The sequence below is a fragment of the Salvelinus namaycush genome, chromosome 18 (assembly GCF_016432855.1).
Source record: "Salvelinus namaycush isolate Seneca chromosome 18, SaNama_1.0, whole genome shotgun sequence".
Classification (NCBI taxonomy): domain Eukaryota; kingdom Metazoa; phylum Chordata; class Actinopteri; order Salmoniformes; family Salmonidae; genus Salvelinus; species Salvelinus namaycush.
This window is the reverse complement of record NC_052324.1, coordinates 37,677,242-37,697,041: the sequence shown is the minus strand read 5'-3', so window position 1 is coordinate 37,697,041 and position 19,800 is coordinate 37,677,242. Positions and strand designations below refer to the sequence as shown.

General features: G+C 42.5%; 2 protein-coding genes across 4 annotated transcripts in view; one reads left to right on the top strand and one right to left on the bottom strand.

The window, feature by feature from the left end:
* The window catches only part of LOC120063418 (calmodulin-regulated spectrin-associated protein 1-B-like), a 30,102-nt gene extending 28,886 nt beyond the window's left edge, over positions 1 to 1,216 (bottom strand). The window contains exons 1-2 of the mRNA XM_039013786.1: positions 1,099 to 1,216; positions 151 to 311 (exon numbers count right to left, since the gene is read on the bottom strand). Coding sequence (XP_038869714.1) covers positions 151 to 310 — 160 coding nt within the window. The 5' untranslated portion in view covers position 311; positions 1,099 to 1,216. The remainder of the gene's footprint in view (positions 1 to 150; positions 312 to 1,098) is intronic.
* Positions 1,217 to 7,770: 6,554 nt separating this feature from the next.
* On the top strand, positions 7,771 to 19,800 carry ubac1 (UBA domain containing 1). 3 transcript variants are annotated; one of them, XM_039013784.1, is made up of 11 exons: positions 7,771 to 8,184; positions 8,563 to 8,683; positions 8,949 to 9,022; positions 9,237 to 9,344; positions 9,712 to 9,814; positions 13,032 to 13,140; positions 13,385 to 13,658; positions 13,957 to 14,043; positions 15,034 to 15,172; positions 15,305 to 15,434; positions 19,129 to 19,800. In XM_039013784.1, the coding sequence occupies exons 1-10, from the start codon at positions 8,047 to 8,049 to the stop codon at positions 15,418 to 15,420; spliced, it is 1,269 nt and encodes a 422-aa protein (XP_038869712.1). In that variant the 5' UTR covers positions 7,771 to 8,046; the 3' UTR covers positions 15,421 to 15,434; positions 19,129 to 19,800. The 3 variants fall into 3 exon arrangements, with proteins under 3 accessions (XP_038869712.1, XP_038869713.1, XP_038869711.1); XM_039013785.1 differs by lacking the exon at positions 19,129 to 19,800 and having other exon boundaries at positions 9,240 to 9,344; positions 15,305 to 18,604; XM_039013783.1 differs by lacking the exon at positions 19,129 to 19,800 and having other exon boundaries at positions 15,305 to 18,604.

The window sequence follows — 19,800 nt, the reverse complement described above, 5'->3', positions numbered from 1 at the left end:
GACCTTTTTAATACCTATGTCATTATCCCTGTGTGTGTGTGTGTGTGTGTGTGTGTGTGTGTGTGTGTGTGTGTGTGTGTGTGTGTGTGTGTGTGTGTGTGTGTGTGTGTGTGTGTGAGAGAGAGTGAGAGTGAGTGTGAGAGAACTTACCAATGCTGTATGCCTTGGCGAACAGCCATCGCAGGTTGGCGTCTATTTTTGCTCTGGCTGAGTCATACATTTCCAAAGGAACAATCTCTATTGTCCCTTCACCAGCTGAATCCATGTTTCTTCGGGTGGCATCCCCACCACCAAACAGATCCACATCCATCCTTGCAAAGGGTACAGAGTCAATGTGCGGGGGCACCGGTTAGTCGAGAAAATAGGTACATGTAACTAGTTATTAAAGTGACTATACTAAATGACTATAGTAATTTCATTCGAGTATTACGTTAGTTACTAGCGAGCCACTGAGGAATTGTTAACTAACCAGCTAACTAACCCACAAGTGAAAATGGAAACACAACTTAGCTAGCTAGCTAGTCTGGTAGATGCTGGCATGTTAGCTAACTTAGCATTGGGCGCCCATTCATTAGACAGGTGGCTAACTTTAGCTAGCTAACTGACAATAAACTGGATTGTTTCGTTGAATCTGGGTTGTACAACATCTACAAAATAGCCTTACTGGCCAAGTTAGAAAGCACCTTGGCCAACAGACTTAAGTTAGCTGTTTTTATCCAGTTAGCTGGCTAGTCAGATAGCTAGTCAAGTGCAGCTTTATGCTAGGTTACAATAACTGGATGAATCGAACTGACATTCACTAACTTAATCAAACAGTTTTTTTTTAAATACATGAAAAAAAACACTATGTAACGTCAATCAACCCTTTAGATCGGTCAGTATAAAATATGTAACAAAAGGACTTTCTTATGCAATTGCCCGAGCAAAGCCCAAGCACCACATCGTAGCAGCAGCGAGATGAACGAACGGTCTCCTCCCCAGCAACAAAACCCAATTTGCGGCCTGTGTCTGACAACCGCGCCACGGGAAACCCAGGATAAACGTTTACTACCAATGCCAGACAGAAATGTACAGAGTTTACGAAAGACAGTAACGTACCTGATTATTCCCGGTTTATCTTTCAATATGATGACTCATTTTAGGTCGAAGATTTAACGTCTTAGTGAGAAGCACCTTTATGTACCTCCGTATCCGCGCTTTCCCATAAATCGAATTATCTGTCTGACCGTTAGCATAAGTAGCTAACCACTGCGCCTGCGCGGATGCTAATACTATCATGCAACCACATCATTGACCCCAACATACACACAACCCAGAGCAAGATTCAAAGTAACAATTCATTATAAAAGAAGGGCGTAAGAAGGTATATGAAACAATGTTAGATGTTTGTTTGCAAAAATTCATCAGAAATGAACCAGCCCATGTGCCCATACCATAACAACTTGCTCTCTTTTGAGAGGAGTCTCTAGAAATTAAATGAAACAGTTTAATTAAAAGCTATGCATTTGTTAATAAGTACTTCATATGAGTCAATCAATCGTAGTGTATACTGAATTAGGTGGCCTGTTGAAAAAAAAAGAAGCTAAAGTATAAGGGGATTGCCTCAGTGTGGAAAAATCTCCCTCTTGTGGTGGTGCTTTTAGTTTTTGGATTTCACAGCTGATTGAGTTTGAAACTACAAAGTGAAAGCTAGAATCCTTAATTGAAGCAATAACTAAGCGGTCTCCCAGCCTCTGTTTTGGTATAAAGCTACCGGATGGGCCTGGTTAAATGTAACCGCTCTCAAATTCATAGATAGAGCTATGGATGCAGGTATGGGGCTGGGCTGGAGCGGGTCGAGAGCTTCATGTTCCTAGGTGTCCACATCACAAAGGAATTAACATGGTCCACAGACACCCACACAGTTGTGAAAAGGGCACGACATCACCTCTCCCTCTCAGGAGTCTGAAAATATTTGGCATGTGCACTCAGATCCTGAAAGTTCTACAGCTCCACAATTGAGAGCATCTTGACTGGCTGCATCACCACTTGGTACGGCAACTGCAATGCATCCGACCGCAAGGTGTTACAGAGGGTAGTGAGTACAACCCAGTACATCACTGGGGCCAAGCTGCTTGCCATCCAGGACCTCTATACCAGGCGATGTCAGAGGAAGGGCCCAAAAATTGTCAAAGCCATAGACTGTTCTCTCTGCAACCGCACGGCAAGCAATACCGATGCACCAAGTCTGGAACCAACAGGACCTTGAACAGCTTCTACCCCCAAGCCATAAGACTGCTAAACAAGGCTGCTAAATAGCTAATCAAGTGGCTACCCGGACTACCAGCATTGACCCTTTTTTTAACTAACTCTCTTGCACTGACACAATGCACACATACAGGACTCTACCCACACACTCACACTTACAGTGCCTAAACTGACATCTCCACACACACATCTCCACACACACACACACACACACACACACACACACACACACACACACACACACACACACACACACACACACACACACACACACACACACACACACACACACACACACACACACACACACACACACACAAACAGTGGTGGAAAACGACCTAATTGTCATACTTGAGTAAATGTAAAGATACCTTAATAGAAAATACCTTAAAAGTCACCCAGTAAAATCCTACTTGAGTAAAAGTCTAAAAGTATTTGGTTTTAAATATACCTAAGTATTAAAAGTAAATGTAATTGCTTAAATATACTTAAGTACATAACAATTAAAAGTCCTTATATTAAGCAAACCAGACTGCACCATTTTCTTGTTTTTTTAAATTCACGAATAACCAGTGGCACGCTCCAACACTCAGACATAATTTACAAACGAAGTATGTGTTTAGTGATTCCGCCAGGTCAGAGGTAGTAGGGATGACCAGGAGTATTCTCTTGATAAATGTGTGAATTAGACCATTTGCCTGTCCTGCTAAGCATTCAAAATGTAATTTGTACTTTTGGGTTTCAGGGAAAAAGTATGGAGTAAAAAGTACATAATTTTCTTTTGGAATGTAGTGAAGTAAAAGTAAAAATTGTCAAAAATATAAATAGTAAAGTAAAGTACAGATACCTCAAAAAATGACTTAAGCAGTACTTTCAAGTATTGTTACTTAAGTACTTTACACCACTGAACACACACACACACACACACACACACACACACACACACACACACACACACACACACACACACACACACACACACACACACACACACACACACACACACACACACACACACACACTTTCACAACATAAGATGCTGCTTGTGCTACAGCTCAGTCTAATATCTATCCTGTTGCCTAGTCACTTTACCCCTACCTATATGTACATAGCTACCTCAATTGCCTTGTACCCCTCCACATTGACTCGGTCCTGGTACTTCCTGTATGAAGACGTTATTTTTACTTGTTATTGTTATTCAATTTGTATTTATTCATTGAATCACTATTTCTATTTTATCTTTAACTCTGCATTGTTGGAAAAGGACCCGTCAGTAAGCATTTCACTGTTAGTCTACACCTGTTGTTTACAAAGCATTTGACAAATAACATTTGATTTGATTTGAAGGACTGACCATCCATGATATCCAAATTATAGTTTTAACCATGTTTTGAGGCAATAAAGTGTTTGTTTACATTTACATTGTTTATAAAAACAAGAAAAACAAGCGTATATTTTAAAATTCAAACCCTCAAAGCAAATTGTATTTGTCAAATGCGCCGAATACAACAGGTGTAGACTTCACCGTGAAATGCTTACTTAAGAGCCCTTAAGAACATTGCAGAGTTAAAAAGTAAGAAAAATTAGATTAGATTATATTCAAGGAGTACTGGTATTGAGTCAATGTGCTGGGGTACGAGGTAATTGAGGTAATAAACTCAGCAAAAAAGAAACGTCCCTTTTTCAGGACCCTATCTTTCAAAGATAATTCGTAAAAATCCAAATAACTTCACAGATCATCATTGTAAAGGGTTTAATAACCATTGTTTCCCATGCTTGTTCAATGAACCATAAACAATTAATGAACATGCACCTGTGGAACGGTCGTTAAGACACTAACAGCTTACAGACAGTAGGCAATTAAGGTCACAGTTATGAAAACTTAGGACACCAAAGAGGCCTTTCTACTGACTCTGAAAAAAACAAAAAGAAAGATGCCCATGGTCCCTGCTTATCTGCGTGAACGTGCCTTAGGCATGCTGCAAGGAGGTGTAACAGTATAACTTTAAACCGTCCCCTCGCCCCGACACGGGCGCGAACCAGGGACCCTCTGCACACATCAACAACAGTCACCCACGAAGCGTCGTTACCCATCGCTCCACAAAAGCCACGGCCCTTGCAGAGCAAGGGGCAACACTACATCTAGGTTTCAGAGCAAGTGACGTAACTGATTGAAACGCTACCAGCGCGTACCCGCTAACTAGCTAGCCATTTCACATCCGTTAAACTCACCCCCCTTTCAACCTCCTCCTTTTCCGCAGCAACCAGTGATCCGGGTCACGGCACCAATGTAACAGTATAACTTTAAACCGTCCCCTCGCCCCGACACGGGCGCGAACCAGGGACCCTCTGCACACATCAACAACAGTCACCCACGAAGCGTCGTTACCCATCGCTCCACAAAAGCCACGGCCCTTGCAGAGCAAGGGGCAACACTACATCTAGGTTTCAGAGCAAGTGACGTAACTGATTGAAACGCTACTAACGCGTACCCGCTAACTAGCTAGCCATTTCACATCCGTTACAGAGGCATGAGGACTGCAGATGTGGCCAATAAATTGTAATGTCCGTACTGTGAGACGCCTAAGACAGCGCTACAGGGAGACAGAACGGACAGCTGATCATCCTCGCAGTGGCAGACCACGTGTAACAACACCTGCACAGGATCGGTACATCCGAACATCACACCTGCGGGACAGGGACAGGATGGCAACAACAACTGCCCGAGTTACACCAGGAATGCACAATCCCTCCATCAGTTCTCAGACTGTCCGCAATAGGCTGAGAGAGGCTGGACTGAGGGCTTGTAGGCCTGTTGTAAGGCAGGTCCTCACCAGACATAACCGGCAACAACGTCACATATGGGCACAAACCCACAGTCGCTGGACCAGACAGGACTGGCAAAAAAGTGCTCTTCACTGACGAGTCGCGGTTTTGTCTCACCAGGGGGGATGGTCGGAACTGCATTTATCGTCGAAGGAATGAGCGTTATACCGAGGCCTGTACTCTGGAGCGGGATCGATTTGGAGGTGGAGGGTCCGTCATGGTCTGGGGTGATGTGTCACAGCATCATCGGACTGAGCTTATTGTCATTGCAGGCAATCTCAACGCTGTGCATTACAGGGAAGACATCCTCCTCCCTCATGTGGTACCCTTCCTGCAGGCTCATCCTGACATGACCCTCCAGCATGACAATGCCACCAGCCATACTGCTCGTTCTGTGTGTGATTTCCTGCAAGACAGGAATGTCAGTGTACTGCCATGGCCAGCGAAGAGCCCGGATCTCAATCCCATAAGGCACGTTTGGGAACTGTTCGATTGGAGGGTTGGGGCTAGGGCCATTCCCCCCAGAAATGTCAGGGAACATGCAGGTGCCTTGGTGGAAGAGTGGGGTAACATCTCACAGCAAGAACTGGCAAATCTGGTGCAGTCCATGAAGAGGAGATGCACTGCAGTACTTAATGCAGCTGGTGGCCACACCAGATAATGACTGTTACTTTTGATTTTGACCCCCCCCCCCCTTTGTTCAGGGACACATTACTCCATGTCTCTTAGTCACATGTCTGTGGAACAGTTTATGTCTCAGTTGTTGAATCTTGTTATGTTCATACAAATATTTACACATGTTAAGTTTTCTGAAAATATATGCAGTTGACAGTGAGAGGACTTTCCTTTTTTTGATGAGTTTATGTACATATGCCCAAGGAAGCGAAGGTAACCTCACGTCGGTAGCCATGAAGTGCTTTTAAAGTCTGGTCGTGGCTCACATCAACACCATCATCCCGGAAACCCTAGACCCACTCCAATTTGCATACTGCCCCAACAGATCCACAGATGACGCAATCTCAATCTCACTCCACACTGCCCTTTCCCACCTGGACAAAAGGAACACCTATGTGAGAATACTGTTCATTGACTACAGCTCAGCGTTCAACACCATAGTGCCCACAAAGCTCATCACTAAGCTAAGGACCATGGGACTAAACACCTACCTTTGCAACTGGATCCTGGACTTCCTGACAGGCCGACCCCAGGTGGTAAGAGTAGGCAACAACACATCTGCACGCTGAACCTCAAGACTGGGGCCCCTCAGGGGTGCATGCTTAGTCCCCCACTGTACTCCATCTTCACCCACGACTGCATGGCCAAACATGCCGACGACACAACACTGGTAGGCCTGATCACCGACAACGATGAGACAGCCTATAGGGAGGAGGTCAGAGACCTGACAGTGTGGTGTCAGGACAACAACCTCTCCCTCAATGTGAGCATGACAAAGGAGCTGATCGTGGACTACAGGAAAAGGCAGGGCGAACAGGCCCCCATTAAAATCGATGTGGCTGTAGTGGAGCGGGTTGAGAGTTTCAAGTTCCTTGGTGTCCACATCACCAACGAACTATCATGGTCCAAACATACCAAGACAGTCGTGAAGAGGGCACGACAACACATTTTCCCCTTAGGAGATTGAAAACATTTGGCATGGGTCCCCAGATCCTCAAAATGTTCTAAAGCTGCACCATCGAGAGCATCCTGACCGGTTGCATCACCGCCTGGTATGGCAACTGCTCGGCATCTGACCGTAAGGCGCTACAGAGGGTAGTGCGTATGGCCCAGTACATCACTTGGGCCAAGCTTCCTACCATCCAGGACCTATTTACTAGGTGGTGTCAGAGGAAGGCCCAAAAAATTGTCAAAGGCCCCAGTCACCCAAGTCATAGACTGTTCTCTCTGCTAACACACGGCAAGCGGTACCGGAGTGCCAAGTCTAGGACCAAAAGGCTCCTTAACAGCTTCTACCCCCAAGACTGCTGAACAATTAATAAAATGGCTACCCGGACTATTTAAATTGACCCCCACCCCCCTTTGTTTTTACACTGTTGCTACTCACTGTTTATTATCTTTGCATTGTCATTTTACCCCTACCTTCATGTACAAAATAACTTGACTAACCTGTACCCCCGCACATTGACTTATACCGGAACCCCCTGTATATAGCCTCGTTATTGTATTTACTAGTTTATTTAGTAAATGTTTTCTTAACTCTTTCTTGAACTGTATTGTTGGTTAAGGGCTTGTAAGTAAGCATTTCACGGTAAGGTCTACACATTTTCAGAGCATGTGACAAATAAAATTTGATTTGATGCAGGTAGAGGTAAAAGTGACTAGGCAATCAGGATAGATAATAAACAGATGAGCAGAAGCCTATGTGAAGACTGTGAAACTGTGTATTTGTGTGAGTGTGTATGTGTATGTGCATAGAGCCAGTGCAAGAGAGTCAGTGCAAATAAAAGGGGGTCAATGCAAATTGTCAGGGTAGCCATTGGATTTTTGGGATTCTCATTGCCGGGTTCAACAGTTGAACTAAGCTCATAAGGCATTTATAAGTTATATTCTTAAATAATTAATGGTTAGAAATGTATAAGTCCAAAAAAGGATATTGCAAAGAAGGATTTAAGATGTAACGTAACTACAACTCCCACTATGCACAGGGCCAACACTACGTTGCCTGGGTTCAGAGGTCAATCGTTACCAACAAAATATGGTCTTCGGCTGAGTGCTCGACTCTTCAAGGAAAGTAAACAAATATTTTTAGCGAAATAACGTCAGTAGACTGCTATTTCGTTAAATTACGACCAGACTGTCTGAAAATGGTCTGAAAATCAAAAGTGCAGGCGTTTGCACTGTTGTCGCTGGTTTTCGAAGACGCCAGTTAGCGCGCTAACGTTAGCAAGCTAGCCGTAACAGCAAGCCAACATCACTGGACTGGTAGCTATCTAGCTACACACCAAGGCTACAGCTATGTTTGTGCAAGAAGAGAAGATATTCGCTGGAAAAATATTAAAAATCCATATTTGTACAATGGAGGGTACGGAGTGGTTGGAAGAAGTTACAGAGGATACCACTATTGAAAAACTCAAAGAGAAGTGCTTGAAACATGTATGTTTGTGTGTTTATTTTCCTGCTTGCTCATTGGTGTTTGCCCGTGGTGAAATTGTAGCTGTTTGCAGGCCCAGTTGAAATTGTCAGTGGTTCCGTATTTATAGTAACTGGGTAGACACTGCTATTTATAATTTAGCAAGTTGGCTCGCAAGCTGTCTAGCCTCTAAACCTGCAAACTAGGCACAATGCTCCTAGTGTAATGCAGAAATAATTGGTACCTTTCGAAATGAGTCTGGCTATTGATGTAGGTCTAGCTAGCCTATACATGACCAATTACAAACTGCTTATGACACTGTAGCTAGTATTTTACCAGGGTAAAAGTACTGCTAATTGTTTCTGCCTGTGGGATAATGTTGGGGTTTGTTTGTTTTTCAGTATGTACATGGAAGTCTTGAAGACCCCAAAACACTCACACACCACAAACTTGTCCATGCTGCCACAGAGAGGATCCTCATGGAAACAAAAACCGTTTCAGATGAAAATTTAAAAGATAAAGGTAATCGTATGGATGTCACAAAGTTGTCTCAATGTTTACATTTTCACCACAAACATTTAGTGATTGTTATTTGTTTATTTGGCTCCCTATTAGCTTTTACAGAAGCAGCAGCTACTGTTCCAGGGGTCCACACAAAACATGACAAGCAACAAAACACTGATACACTGTTAGACAAGGACAGTCACACAAAGTTCAAATACAACGGTATACAATCAATACAACAACAGCAATTATGCTCGGAAGTTAGTGATTCCTTTGGTTTTAGATGTTCTTCTACTGATAAAGAAGAGACCACCGCCACCCCCTCCGAAAATGGTGGATATATCTGCAGAGGAGAAGGTAAAACTGATTTATTTACTCTTGTTTAATTGTATTGTTTTGTGGGTTATCTAACTCAGCGCTGAAACTAAATAGGCACTGATCATCAGACAAATGTTTAATGGATTGCTAATACGGATAGAACCATGGACAAGTAATTCAACAAACTTCTTACATCTAACTATTTGTACTGTCTGCGATTATTGTCTGTGTGGGATTCCTCCCTGTCTGTCAGAAGAAGCAAGATAACAAGGCTCCAGATAAGGAAGCTATCCTGAAGGCCACCGCTGGCCTGTCCACCCGCCACACTGACCGCACTGTCACCCAGCACAACATCAGAGACGTATGTACAGTAGGATTGTACACTATTGTAAATAACCTGGCCGAATGCATGGTTCAAAAGCTCTGGAGGAGTGTTCCACTGACTATTGTACTGAAATTCAACTAGTCCTGAATTTCATGGGTCTGCACAATAATCAGAGGCAGGTTAAAATGAGTGAAGTTTATCATATTCTACATTTCTGATGCTAAGATTTTATGTTTATGTAACCCTTTATTTAATTAGGAAATCCCATTGAGGTCAGAAGACCTCATTCCCACGGGAGACCTGGCAAGTTGATAATGCTCTAAATGTTATGCCATGAACCTCAGTCCAAAAAATAGAGTATTAATTATTGTTTATATGTGCATGTGTGTACATTTTCCTTCAGTTTCAGACGGAGCTTAGGAAAATCCTTGTCTCTCTCATTGAAGTGGCCCAGAAGCTTCTCGCCTTGAATCCTGATGCTGTGGAGCTCTTCAAAAAGGCCAATGGTACAACATGCAGACGCTGTTACACTCCAAAAACATTTGCCTTTACAACTGCCTTGGCTGACTGGTTAGGGAATATATATATATATATATATATATATATACAGTTGAAGTCAGAAGTTTACAAATACTTAGGTTTGAGTCATTAACTCGTTTTTCAACCAATCCACAAATTTCGTGTGAACAAACTATAGTTTTGGCAAGTTGGTTAGGACATCTACTTTGTGCATGACTCAATACATTTTTCCAACAATTGTTTACAGACACCTTATTTCACTTATAATTCACTGTATCACAATTCCAGTGGGTCAGAAGTTTATATACACTAAGTTGACTGTGCCTTTAAACAGCTTGGAAAATTCCAGAAAATAATGTCATGCTTTAGAAGCTTCTGATAGGCTAATTGACATAATTTGAGTCAATTGGAGGTGTACATGTGGATGTATTTCAAGGCCTACCTTCAAACTCAGTGCCTCTTTGCTTGACATCATGGGAAAATCAAAAGAAATCAGCCAAGGCCTTTAGAAAAAAACATTGTAGACCTCCACAAGTCTGGTTCATCCTTGGGAGCAATTTCCAAACACCTGAAGGTACCGCGTTCATCTGTACAAACAATAGTACGCCAGTATAAACACCATGGGACCACGCAGCCATCTTACCGCTCAGGAAGTTCTGTCTCCTAGAGATGAACGTACTTTGGTGCGAAAAGTGCAAATCAATCCCAAAACAACAGCATAGGACCTTGTGAAGATGCTGGAGGAAACGGGTACAAAAGTATCTATATCCACAGTAAAACGAGTCCCTATATCGACATTACCTGAAAGGCCGCTCAGCAAGGAAGATGCCACTGCTCCAAAACCGCCATAAAAAAGCCAGACTATGGTTTGCAACAGCACATGGGGAAAGAGATCGTGCTTTTTGGAGAAATGTCCTCTGGTCTGATGAAACAAAAATAGAACAGTTTGACCATAATGACAATTGTTATGTTTGGAGGAAAAAGGGGGAGGCTTGCAAGCCGAAGAACACCATCCCAACCGTGAAGCACGGGGTTGGCAGCATCATGTTGTGGGGTGCTTTGCTGCAGGAGGGACTGATGTACTTCACAAAATAGATGGCATTATGAGGAAGGAAAATTATGTGGATATATTGAAGCAACATCTCAAGACATCAGTCAGGAAGTTAAAGTTTGGTTGCAAATGGGTCTTCCAAATGGACAATGACCCCAAGCATACTTCCAAAGTTGTGGCAAAATGGCTTAAGGACAACAAAGTCAAGGTATTGGAGTGGCCATCACAAAGCCCTGACCTCAATCCTATAGAAAATTGGTGGGCAGAACTGACAGTGTGTGCGAGCAAGGATGCCTACAAACCTGACTCAGTTACACCAGCTCTGTCAGGAGGAATGAGCCAAAATTTACCCAATTAATTGTGGGAAGCTTGTGGAAGCCTACCTAAAACGTTTGACCCAAGTTAAACAATTTAAAGGCAATGCTACCAAATACTAATTGAGTGTATGTAATCTTCTGACCCACTGGGAATGTGATGAAAGAAATAAAAGCTGAAATAAATCATTCTCTCTACTATTATTCTGACATTTCACATTCTTAAAATAAAGTGGTGATCCTAACTGACCTAAGACAGGGCATTTTTACTCTGATTAAATGTCAGGAATTGTGAAGAACTGAGTTTAAATGCATTTGGCTAAGGTGTATGTAAACTTCTGACTTCAACTGTGTGTCTATATATATGTATATATACACACACACACACACATACGCATGTATTACATAACCACAAGTATGTGGACACCTGCTCGTCGAACATCTCATTCCAAAATCATGGGCATTAATATGGAGTTGGTCCGCCCTTTGCTGCTATAACAATCTCCATGCTTCTGGCAAGGTTTTCCACTAGATGTTGCAACATTGCTGCTGGGACTTGCTTCCATTCAGCCACGAGCGTTCGTGAGGTCAGGCACTGATGTTGGGCGATTATGCCTGGCTCGCATTCAGCGTTCCAATTCATCCCAAAGGTGTTCGATGGAGTTAAGGTCAGGGCTCTGTGCAGGCCAGTCAAGTTCTTCCACACTGATCTCAACAAACCATTTCTGTATGGACCTCGCTTTGTGCACGGGGGCATTGTCATGCTTAAACAGGAAAGGGCCTTCCACAAACTGTTGCCACAAAGTTGGATGCACAGGATAGTCTAGGATGTCATTGTATGCTGTGGCGTTAAGATTTCCCTTCACTGTAACTAAGGGGCCTAGCCCAAACCACGAAAAACAGCTCCAGACCATTATTCCTCCTCCGCCAAACTTTACAGTTGGCACAATGCATCGGGGCAAGTAGCATTCTCCTGGCATTCGCCAAACCCAGATTTGTCCGTCGAACTGCCAGATGGTGAAACGTGATTCATCACTCCAGAGAACGTGTTTCCGCTGCTCCAGAGTACAATGGCGTACACCACTCCAACCGGCGGTTGGCATTGCACATTGTGATCTTAGGCTTGTGTGCGTGCGGCTGCTCGGCCATGGAAACACATTTCATGAAGCTTCCTATGAACAGTTATTGTGCTGACGTTGCTTCCAGAGGCAATTTGGAACTCTGTAGTGAGTGTTGCAACCGAGAACATGATTTTTACTCACTATGCGCTTCAGCACTCTGCGGTCCTGTTCTGTGAGCGTGTGTGGCCTACCGCTTCGCGGCTGAGCCGTTGCTGCTCATAGATGTTTCCACTTCACAATAACAGCGCTTACAGTTGACCGGGGCAGCTTTAGCAGGGCAGATATTTGAGGAACTGACTTGTTGGAAAGGTGGCATCCTATGACGGTGCCACGTTGAAAGTCACTGAGCTCTTCATTAAAGCCATTCTACTGCCAATGTTTGTCAATGGAGATTGCATGGCTGTGTGCCCAATGTTATACACCTGTCAGCAATGGGTGTGGCTGAAATAGCCGAATCCACACATTTTGAAGGGGTGTTCACATACTTTTGTATATAAAGAGTATATATTGTTACTTTTGAATGACACTAACTAAGGCTGAAACATTTGTCTATCTACCTACCCCTAAATTAAATAATTACTAAAAAGAAACCTTGAATCTCCTTTTTGAGTGCGGACCAGCTACACAATTTTGGAATACTGACCAAGGCTATTTGTGACAACTGTATTATACTATTATTCAAGTTCACTAACAATGTGTGTCTGTGTGTGATTGTCAGCCATGCTGGATGAGGATGATGAGGACCGGGTGGATGAGACGGCCCTTCAGCAGCTGACTGAGATGGGTTTCCCTGAGAGCAGAGCCATCAAAGCGCTCAGACTCAATCAGTGAGTTACAATCAATTATACTTAGCAGCAGCAGGAGTCAGACTCTACATCAGAATCACTGACACAACGAGTGTAGTCTTACATCCATGCTACTGGTCAGTGGTCACATCAGTGAAGTGTATACAGAATCGCCAGTTGTTTGAATCACAACAAGAGAGCCATATCTGAACTGAAGAGTGTGAAATGACAGAAACAGAAAGGACAGTTTTAACCATGCCCCTCTTTCACTGCCTCCATCCTGCAGCATGTCGGTGACCCAGGCCATGGAGTGGCTGATTGAGCATGTAGATGACCCCACGGTGGACACCCCCCTGCCTGGCCAGGACACCCCAGGAGCAGTAGGGGCCACAGCACCCCCCCTGGTCCATTCTATCTCGGCCTCCGCTTTCCGTCCCAGCCTCCTCCGCACCCTCTCACAGACCAGCACAGACGACGCTGCCACCGGAGCCAGGCAGGACGAGCTCACTGAGATCTTCAAGAGAATCCGAAGGAAAAGAGAGTTCAGGCCCGACTCACGGGTGAGTGTTACTGTGGGTACCAATGGCCTGGCCTGGGATGTACCAAGCTAACACTGATACATGTAGCTAGCTTACACAAAGTGTTTGTAATGTGATGCCGTTCAGTTATGGACTCGGTTGCTGAATGCCACCTGTGTTGTGATTATTGGACTCGTGGTGTGATAAAACTCTATTGATCATATTGTTACAAAAGCTTGATAGAATAATGACAAATGTCTTGTGGAATGAAAGTATTGACTATATAAACTGTTAACTCACACAGATGAATGAGTAGACTCTTTGCTGTCTAACTCTGCAGGCAGTCATTGCTTTAATGGAGATGGGTTTCGATGAGAAGGAGGTGGTCGATGCTCTGAGAGTCAACAACAACCAACAGGACGCTGCGGTAAGTTTAAAGGGATACTTTCCCATAGTCAGATGAACTCGTGGATACCATTTTTATGTCTGTCCAGTATTTTATTTATTTATTTCACCTTTATTTAACCAGGTAGGCAAGTTGAGAACAAGTTCTCATTTACAATTGCGACCTGGCCAAGATAAAGCAAAGCAGTTCGACGCATACAACAACACAGAGTGACACATGGAGTAAAAAAACATAGTCAATAATACAGTAGAAAAATAAGTCTATATACAATGAGAGCAAATGAGGTGAGATAAGGGAGGTAAAGGCAAAAAAAGGCCATGGTGGCGAAGTAAATCCAATATAGCAAGTAAAACACTGGAATGGTAGATTTGCAGTGGAAGAATGTGCAAAGTCGAGAGAAATAATGGGGTGCAAAGGAGCTAAATATATAAATAAATACAGTAGGGGGAGAGGTAGTTATTTGGGCTAAATTATTGATGGGCTAAGTACAGGTGCAGTAATCTGTGAGCTGCTCTGACAGCTGGTGCTTAAAGCTAGTGAGGGAGATAAGTGTTTCCAGTTGCAGAGATTTTTGTAGTTCGTTCCAGTCATTGGCAGCAGAGAACTGGAATGAAGGGAGTTTCGAGAGCCAATGCTAACTAACGTTAGCGCAATGACTGGAAGTCTATAGGTATCTGCTAGCATGAAGTATATGACACTTAGGTCTTTCAGGAGCACTCTATCTTCTATCTATATGATGCGCTCGTCTTTTATTCAATGAGACATTCTAGATGCAGAATAAATGAATTTATACAAGAGAGGAAGGAATGATTTAACTGTTTTTCACGCCCTTTGGCCATGTTGTCATTGGGATCGAGACCTGATTCTCTATTGACCATCCTAGTTTCAGAGAAGTTGACTAACTGATCTAAATATCTTGTTGTCCTTCTGTGTGAGTAAATGGTTGCTGATTGGTTAACGTGTTTGCAGAGTGAGTGGCTGCTGATTGCTTATCGTGTTGTCATCCTGCAGTGTGAGTGGCTGCTGGGGGACAGGAAGCCGTCTCCAGAGGACCTGGATAAGGGCATCGACACCAACAGTCCTCTGTTCCAGGCCATCCTGGAGAACCCCGTGGTCCAGCTGGGCCTCACCAACCCCAAAACACTGCTGGGTAGGAGCGACAGCTGTTACACACAAACACAAGGAGCTTTTTAATGTGTGTTAGCATTTGATTAGGTTTTCTGTTGTGTGTACTGTAGGGTCACACAGCAGGTTAGCCTCTAAAACCCTTGTCTTTATGCAGCGTTTGAGGACATGTTGGAGAACCCTCTGAACAGCACCCAGTGGATGAACGACCCTGAGACTGGGCCTGTCATGCTGCAGATCTCCAGAATCTTCCAGACACTCAACCGCACGTAGACACTGCACAAACGGTGTGTGTGTAGGCGTGTGCATTTGTATGTAGGCGCGCGTGTGTGTGTGGTGTGTGTGTGTGTGTGCGCACGGCTGTGACAAGTATTGTTTTCGCCTTGAAAAGTCAAAGCCGGAGAAGATGTGTAAATGTAAGAGTTCAGAAGACGGAGATGTGACAGATATATCTATTTATACCACAGAAAAAAGAACAATGTTAACATGAACATGATTATAAAAATTATTATAAAAATGGTTGTTTTTTACATTTTAATAAGAACAATTTATAGTTAAGACCTACATGATTTATTTAAAATAATTTATCCATGTACCTAAAAAAATGACCATCAGGCATCAAAACAATGTTTACACTTTAAAATCAGCTTTTGTATGTTTTGCGATATTTAAATATCAATTACAGTTTCATTTGTTTCCTTAAATTGCTACATTTCATCAAAGGCGAATGACTTCAGGGCAAGCAGTCAAGTCCGTATCATTTGGTTGAAGACGGGTCTGCATGTGAACATGCACCCTAACTGTTGTGTGTCGAGGGAACCAGGATTCAGTACTAGCCAGGGGTGTGTTCAAAAGGTTGAAACGTTCAGAATGTTGCAGATGGTTCCGTGTGGCACCATCTGCAACATTCCCACAGGGTAACAGTATGAAAATGTATGCCCTCACTACTGTAAGTCCCTCTGGATAAGAGCATCTAATAAATTACTTAAATGTAGATATAAATGTAACATATAGAACTGACATGATGGATTCTCTCTCTGACAAAGAAGAATGTATGTTCTAAATGATGTATTTCTATCTGAACGTTTTGTTACTGTTCATCTTTCTGAATGATTAAGCCCCAGGTGATGTTAGAGGGCAACGGTTGTGCTTATCACAGTCAGTAGAGTGTAGAGGTACAGGGGTGTGTTCAGTAGGAAGCAAACAGAAGCAAATGGATTGAAACGGGAAAGGGCCTATCTGAATTTGTCCAATAGAAATTCTCGTTTTCATTGTAAAATGTTTTACTACACTGGCACTAATGAATGCACCCCAGGTGGATATGGGTGGTCAGACACTTTACCTCTCACTCTGTTCAACCTTGGGAACCTACTGCCTGCTGTGAGTCACTACTCAAAGATGTGGAAAAGTAAAGGAGGACATTTTCTTTGTGCTTCTCCCAAATATTTATTTAACTGCTACATTTTTTGTTGTTGCCTATTTTTAGAAAAGTGTAGTATTATAAGCTGTCTTTTTAGTGTCTGTGAAGTCAAGTCTGTGTAATAATGGTCTTTGGTCCTGCTTTATCTCGAGACCTATGTATAAATTCTCAATGTGCTCTGATTCTGCGCCTGTTCTCAATACTCTTACCACAGCTCACTGCAGCAGGCAAAATATTACTCCTGGAACTCCTGAGAAATACATTTTCTGCCAATGGGTGGTATGGTTGGCCTGAGTGCCAGTCTGTTTGTGCTATCATGCCAACTCATTGTCACTGATTGTGTCAACCCATATTTGGCTTGACAATGAGCAATGGAGCTGACAAGAGCAACAACAGATCTGGGACCAGAATACAGTATGATAGGTTTCAGGGGAAATTGAGGCTTGATCCATGAACATAACAAATGATTCAAAGGTAGTCGTTTAAGTGATGTGAAGGTGTATCATTCCTTCCTGCAATGAAGCAAACTAGGTATCAACATGTAACCCAATGCATTGAAGAATTTTACATGCAGTGGTATACTGAGCTAAGTAAAACCCCTAGTCTAGTGGTGGGCCGTTGTACTTTCGAGAGCAAAGTAGATGTGAGCTGTTTAACCAAAACATGAACTAATTATTATTGACTGTGAGATGACTTGCCTTGTCATCAGACAGACCAGTTCAAACTACAATAATACAGTAACTTGTTGTGCAATAGCTAGAATCTATAGATGGACTTGAGTTTTGTAGACTTGTTAGAATACATATTTGATTGGAGTGTTAGGAATGTGTGAAATGCAATGGGTTAGTGAGGCTGTATGTTTATTCTATATCCTTTGACAGTAATTTATAATAACAATAAGTGACTTCCCAGAAACACTAGTACTGCTTTTGTTACATATGATTCAATATGACTGATTTATGGGGCTCTTAGTGTGCTTCCCAAATGCACCACGTTCCCTAAATAGTGCACTAGTATTGACCAGAGCCCTATGGGTCCTGGTCAAAAGTAGTGCACTATTAGGGATTAAGGTGCCATTTGGGACAAAGACTTTGTTTTCATTGTGAATTTCATCTAAAAGAAGAACATGAAGGATGCATGGTGTGTTTTGCCAAGCTTTGAGTGTTTTATTCAATATTTGAATTGTAGTGTTGATGTGACTTTGCTCAGGGAGGCTGTTTTTTTCTAGCTATGCCATCATGAGGCAAATCTCTACTCCTGTTGTGCAAACATTTGCCTGAAGACTTTCACTGATCCATGATAACCTGGCTTATTGAACAGAGCGTCACTAAGTATGGTTTGGTAAAATGCAATATTTCACAATTATTTAAATGTTTTTTAATGGAGAAGTATTTGCTTGAATTGTGTGTTTATTTATATTTTAGCCAAAATAGTTACTTGCTCTTATTAATATTACATTTTAGAGAATCTGAAATTTGCACTTCAAGTTATTGAATTACAATTTCTTTACAAAATAGATCTATACACATTTTCAGAAAATACGTTTTTCACTAGCAGGTCACGGATCTGTCGAGCAAAGTAGCATTTTTGAATGTTCAAAGCATTTGTATAGATGGAAGAGGAGACTACATTGGCAGCCTTTCTGTATACAGGTCTAGGATGCTGTGGCAGAGTTTTCTATCATGGCTAGTGTTATTTGTTATAACAACATGGACCGTTTTTAGTTTTTCATAGTAATCCAATATCAAATCATGTATTTCCCAACTGCAGAGACTGAAAGGTAGAAGACTAGGTACAAACTTCAGCCGTCAGGAGCTGATAGGCTAGATTGGTATTTGATCAGTGCTTAAGGGGTATTTTTAGTGTGTGAGAGTCATCTTGGCAGTTGGATTGTTTTTACTGGGTTCCATACTATACTGTCCGGTATTAACAACCTATGCAATATACTCTCTCATTCTGTTAAACCGACTAGCCTCGCCCTCGGGGCTACTGTCATTCAAATCACAGTTACATTAAAAGCATTTCTGTTGCTGTTTTCTTTTGGATCCTGTGCTTTGTTTACCTGAAATGGGGGGAATGTTTAATCTCCCTTAGATAGTGTGGACCTGTTAACGAGAGAGAGAGAGAATCATAGTTGCTCAATGCATTTCATACCGACGAGACTGTGGTTTTTTTATAGATGTGAATTAATCAATAGCCTGGATGCCATTCTGTTCTAGCATTAGCCAGCCCAGACTATGCTGCAGGTTATCTAATGTTGAAACATATTGACATTTTTACTATGGCACCACTAATAGCATTTATTAATCAAAGTATCTGACATCACTGGCCTGTGCTGCTTCATGTGTCTTCACTAAAGCAGTGTTCTCAGGTTGCATGTTGTGTGCAGTACTGACACCTGACAGTTCTATTGATTAGGTAACAGCACTGGCAACTGACCGTTCTGTTGTCTGTTGATTGGATAACAGCACTGACACCTGACAAGTAGCACAGATACTTGGTATATGGTATTTGTCTGGTCATTAACTTACTCCTCTGTTTGCCCAACTCTTGTCTTGCAGTTGGTCCCAATATGCTCCCTATGCCCTTGGTCCTAACCAGTATGTGGATCTGACCTTAGCATGTTTGCAGATACGTAAGGAGTAGGCAATATGGTGTAAGCTCCACCATTACTACACTGGTTATGCCTATCCAGACCGTTTCAGATCTGCAAGCATCAAAGTTTAGGGCAATCAGCAGTTGCTGCATCCATTTTTGGACATAGAAATTGATATGTAACCATTGATTCTTGAATAATATAATTCATAAATGCTTCATGAGTTTAGATTAACTGTCATACCCCATCAGAACCAAAATATAAGCTTGTTTTACACCAGTGTTTGTAAACAATGAACATCTAAACAAACACTATATTGCCTCAAAATGTTGTTAAAACTATAATTTTGATATCATGTATGATCAGTCCTTACATTCTCCAGCCCTATCCCTCAGCTTTTTACCTGAACCAGCGGTGGGGAGGCCACTTTGTTAATGTGTCTACTGCTGATTGCAGCTTTAAGGCTAAGTTCAATGAACGTGGCCTTAAGATGCTTTTGGGAAACCGCGACCTGATCTAGTTTCTCACTCCGGGTCATATTCATGTGAATTTGTTCACTTCTCACCTGTGGAAAATGTGAAAAGCTTTGTAACATCACTACTCAAATGTAGTACCAATTAAAGGCTTTTGAATTTAA

Excerpts from the sequence above, each read along its gene's own strand:
- ubac1 (XM_039013784.1), top strand. The coding sequence starts at position 8,047 with ATGTTTGTGCAAGAAGAGAAGATATTCGCTGGAAAAATATTAAAAATC. Across the intron at positions 8,185-8,562 it reads AAGAGAAGTGCTTGAAACAT|TATGTACATGGAAGTCTTGA; the intron begins GTATGTTTGTGT and ends TTTGTTTTTCAG. Across the intron at positions 14,044-15,033 it reads ACAACCAACAGGACGCTGCG|TGTGAGTGGCTGCTGGGGGA; the intron begins GTAAGTTTAAAG and ends GTCATCCTGCAG.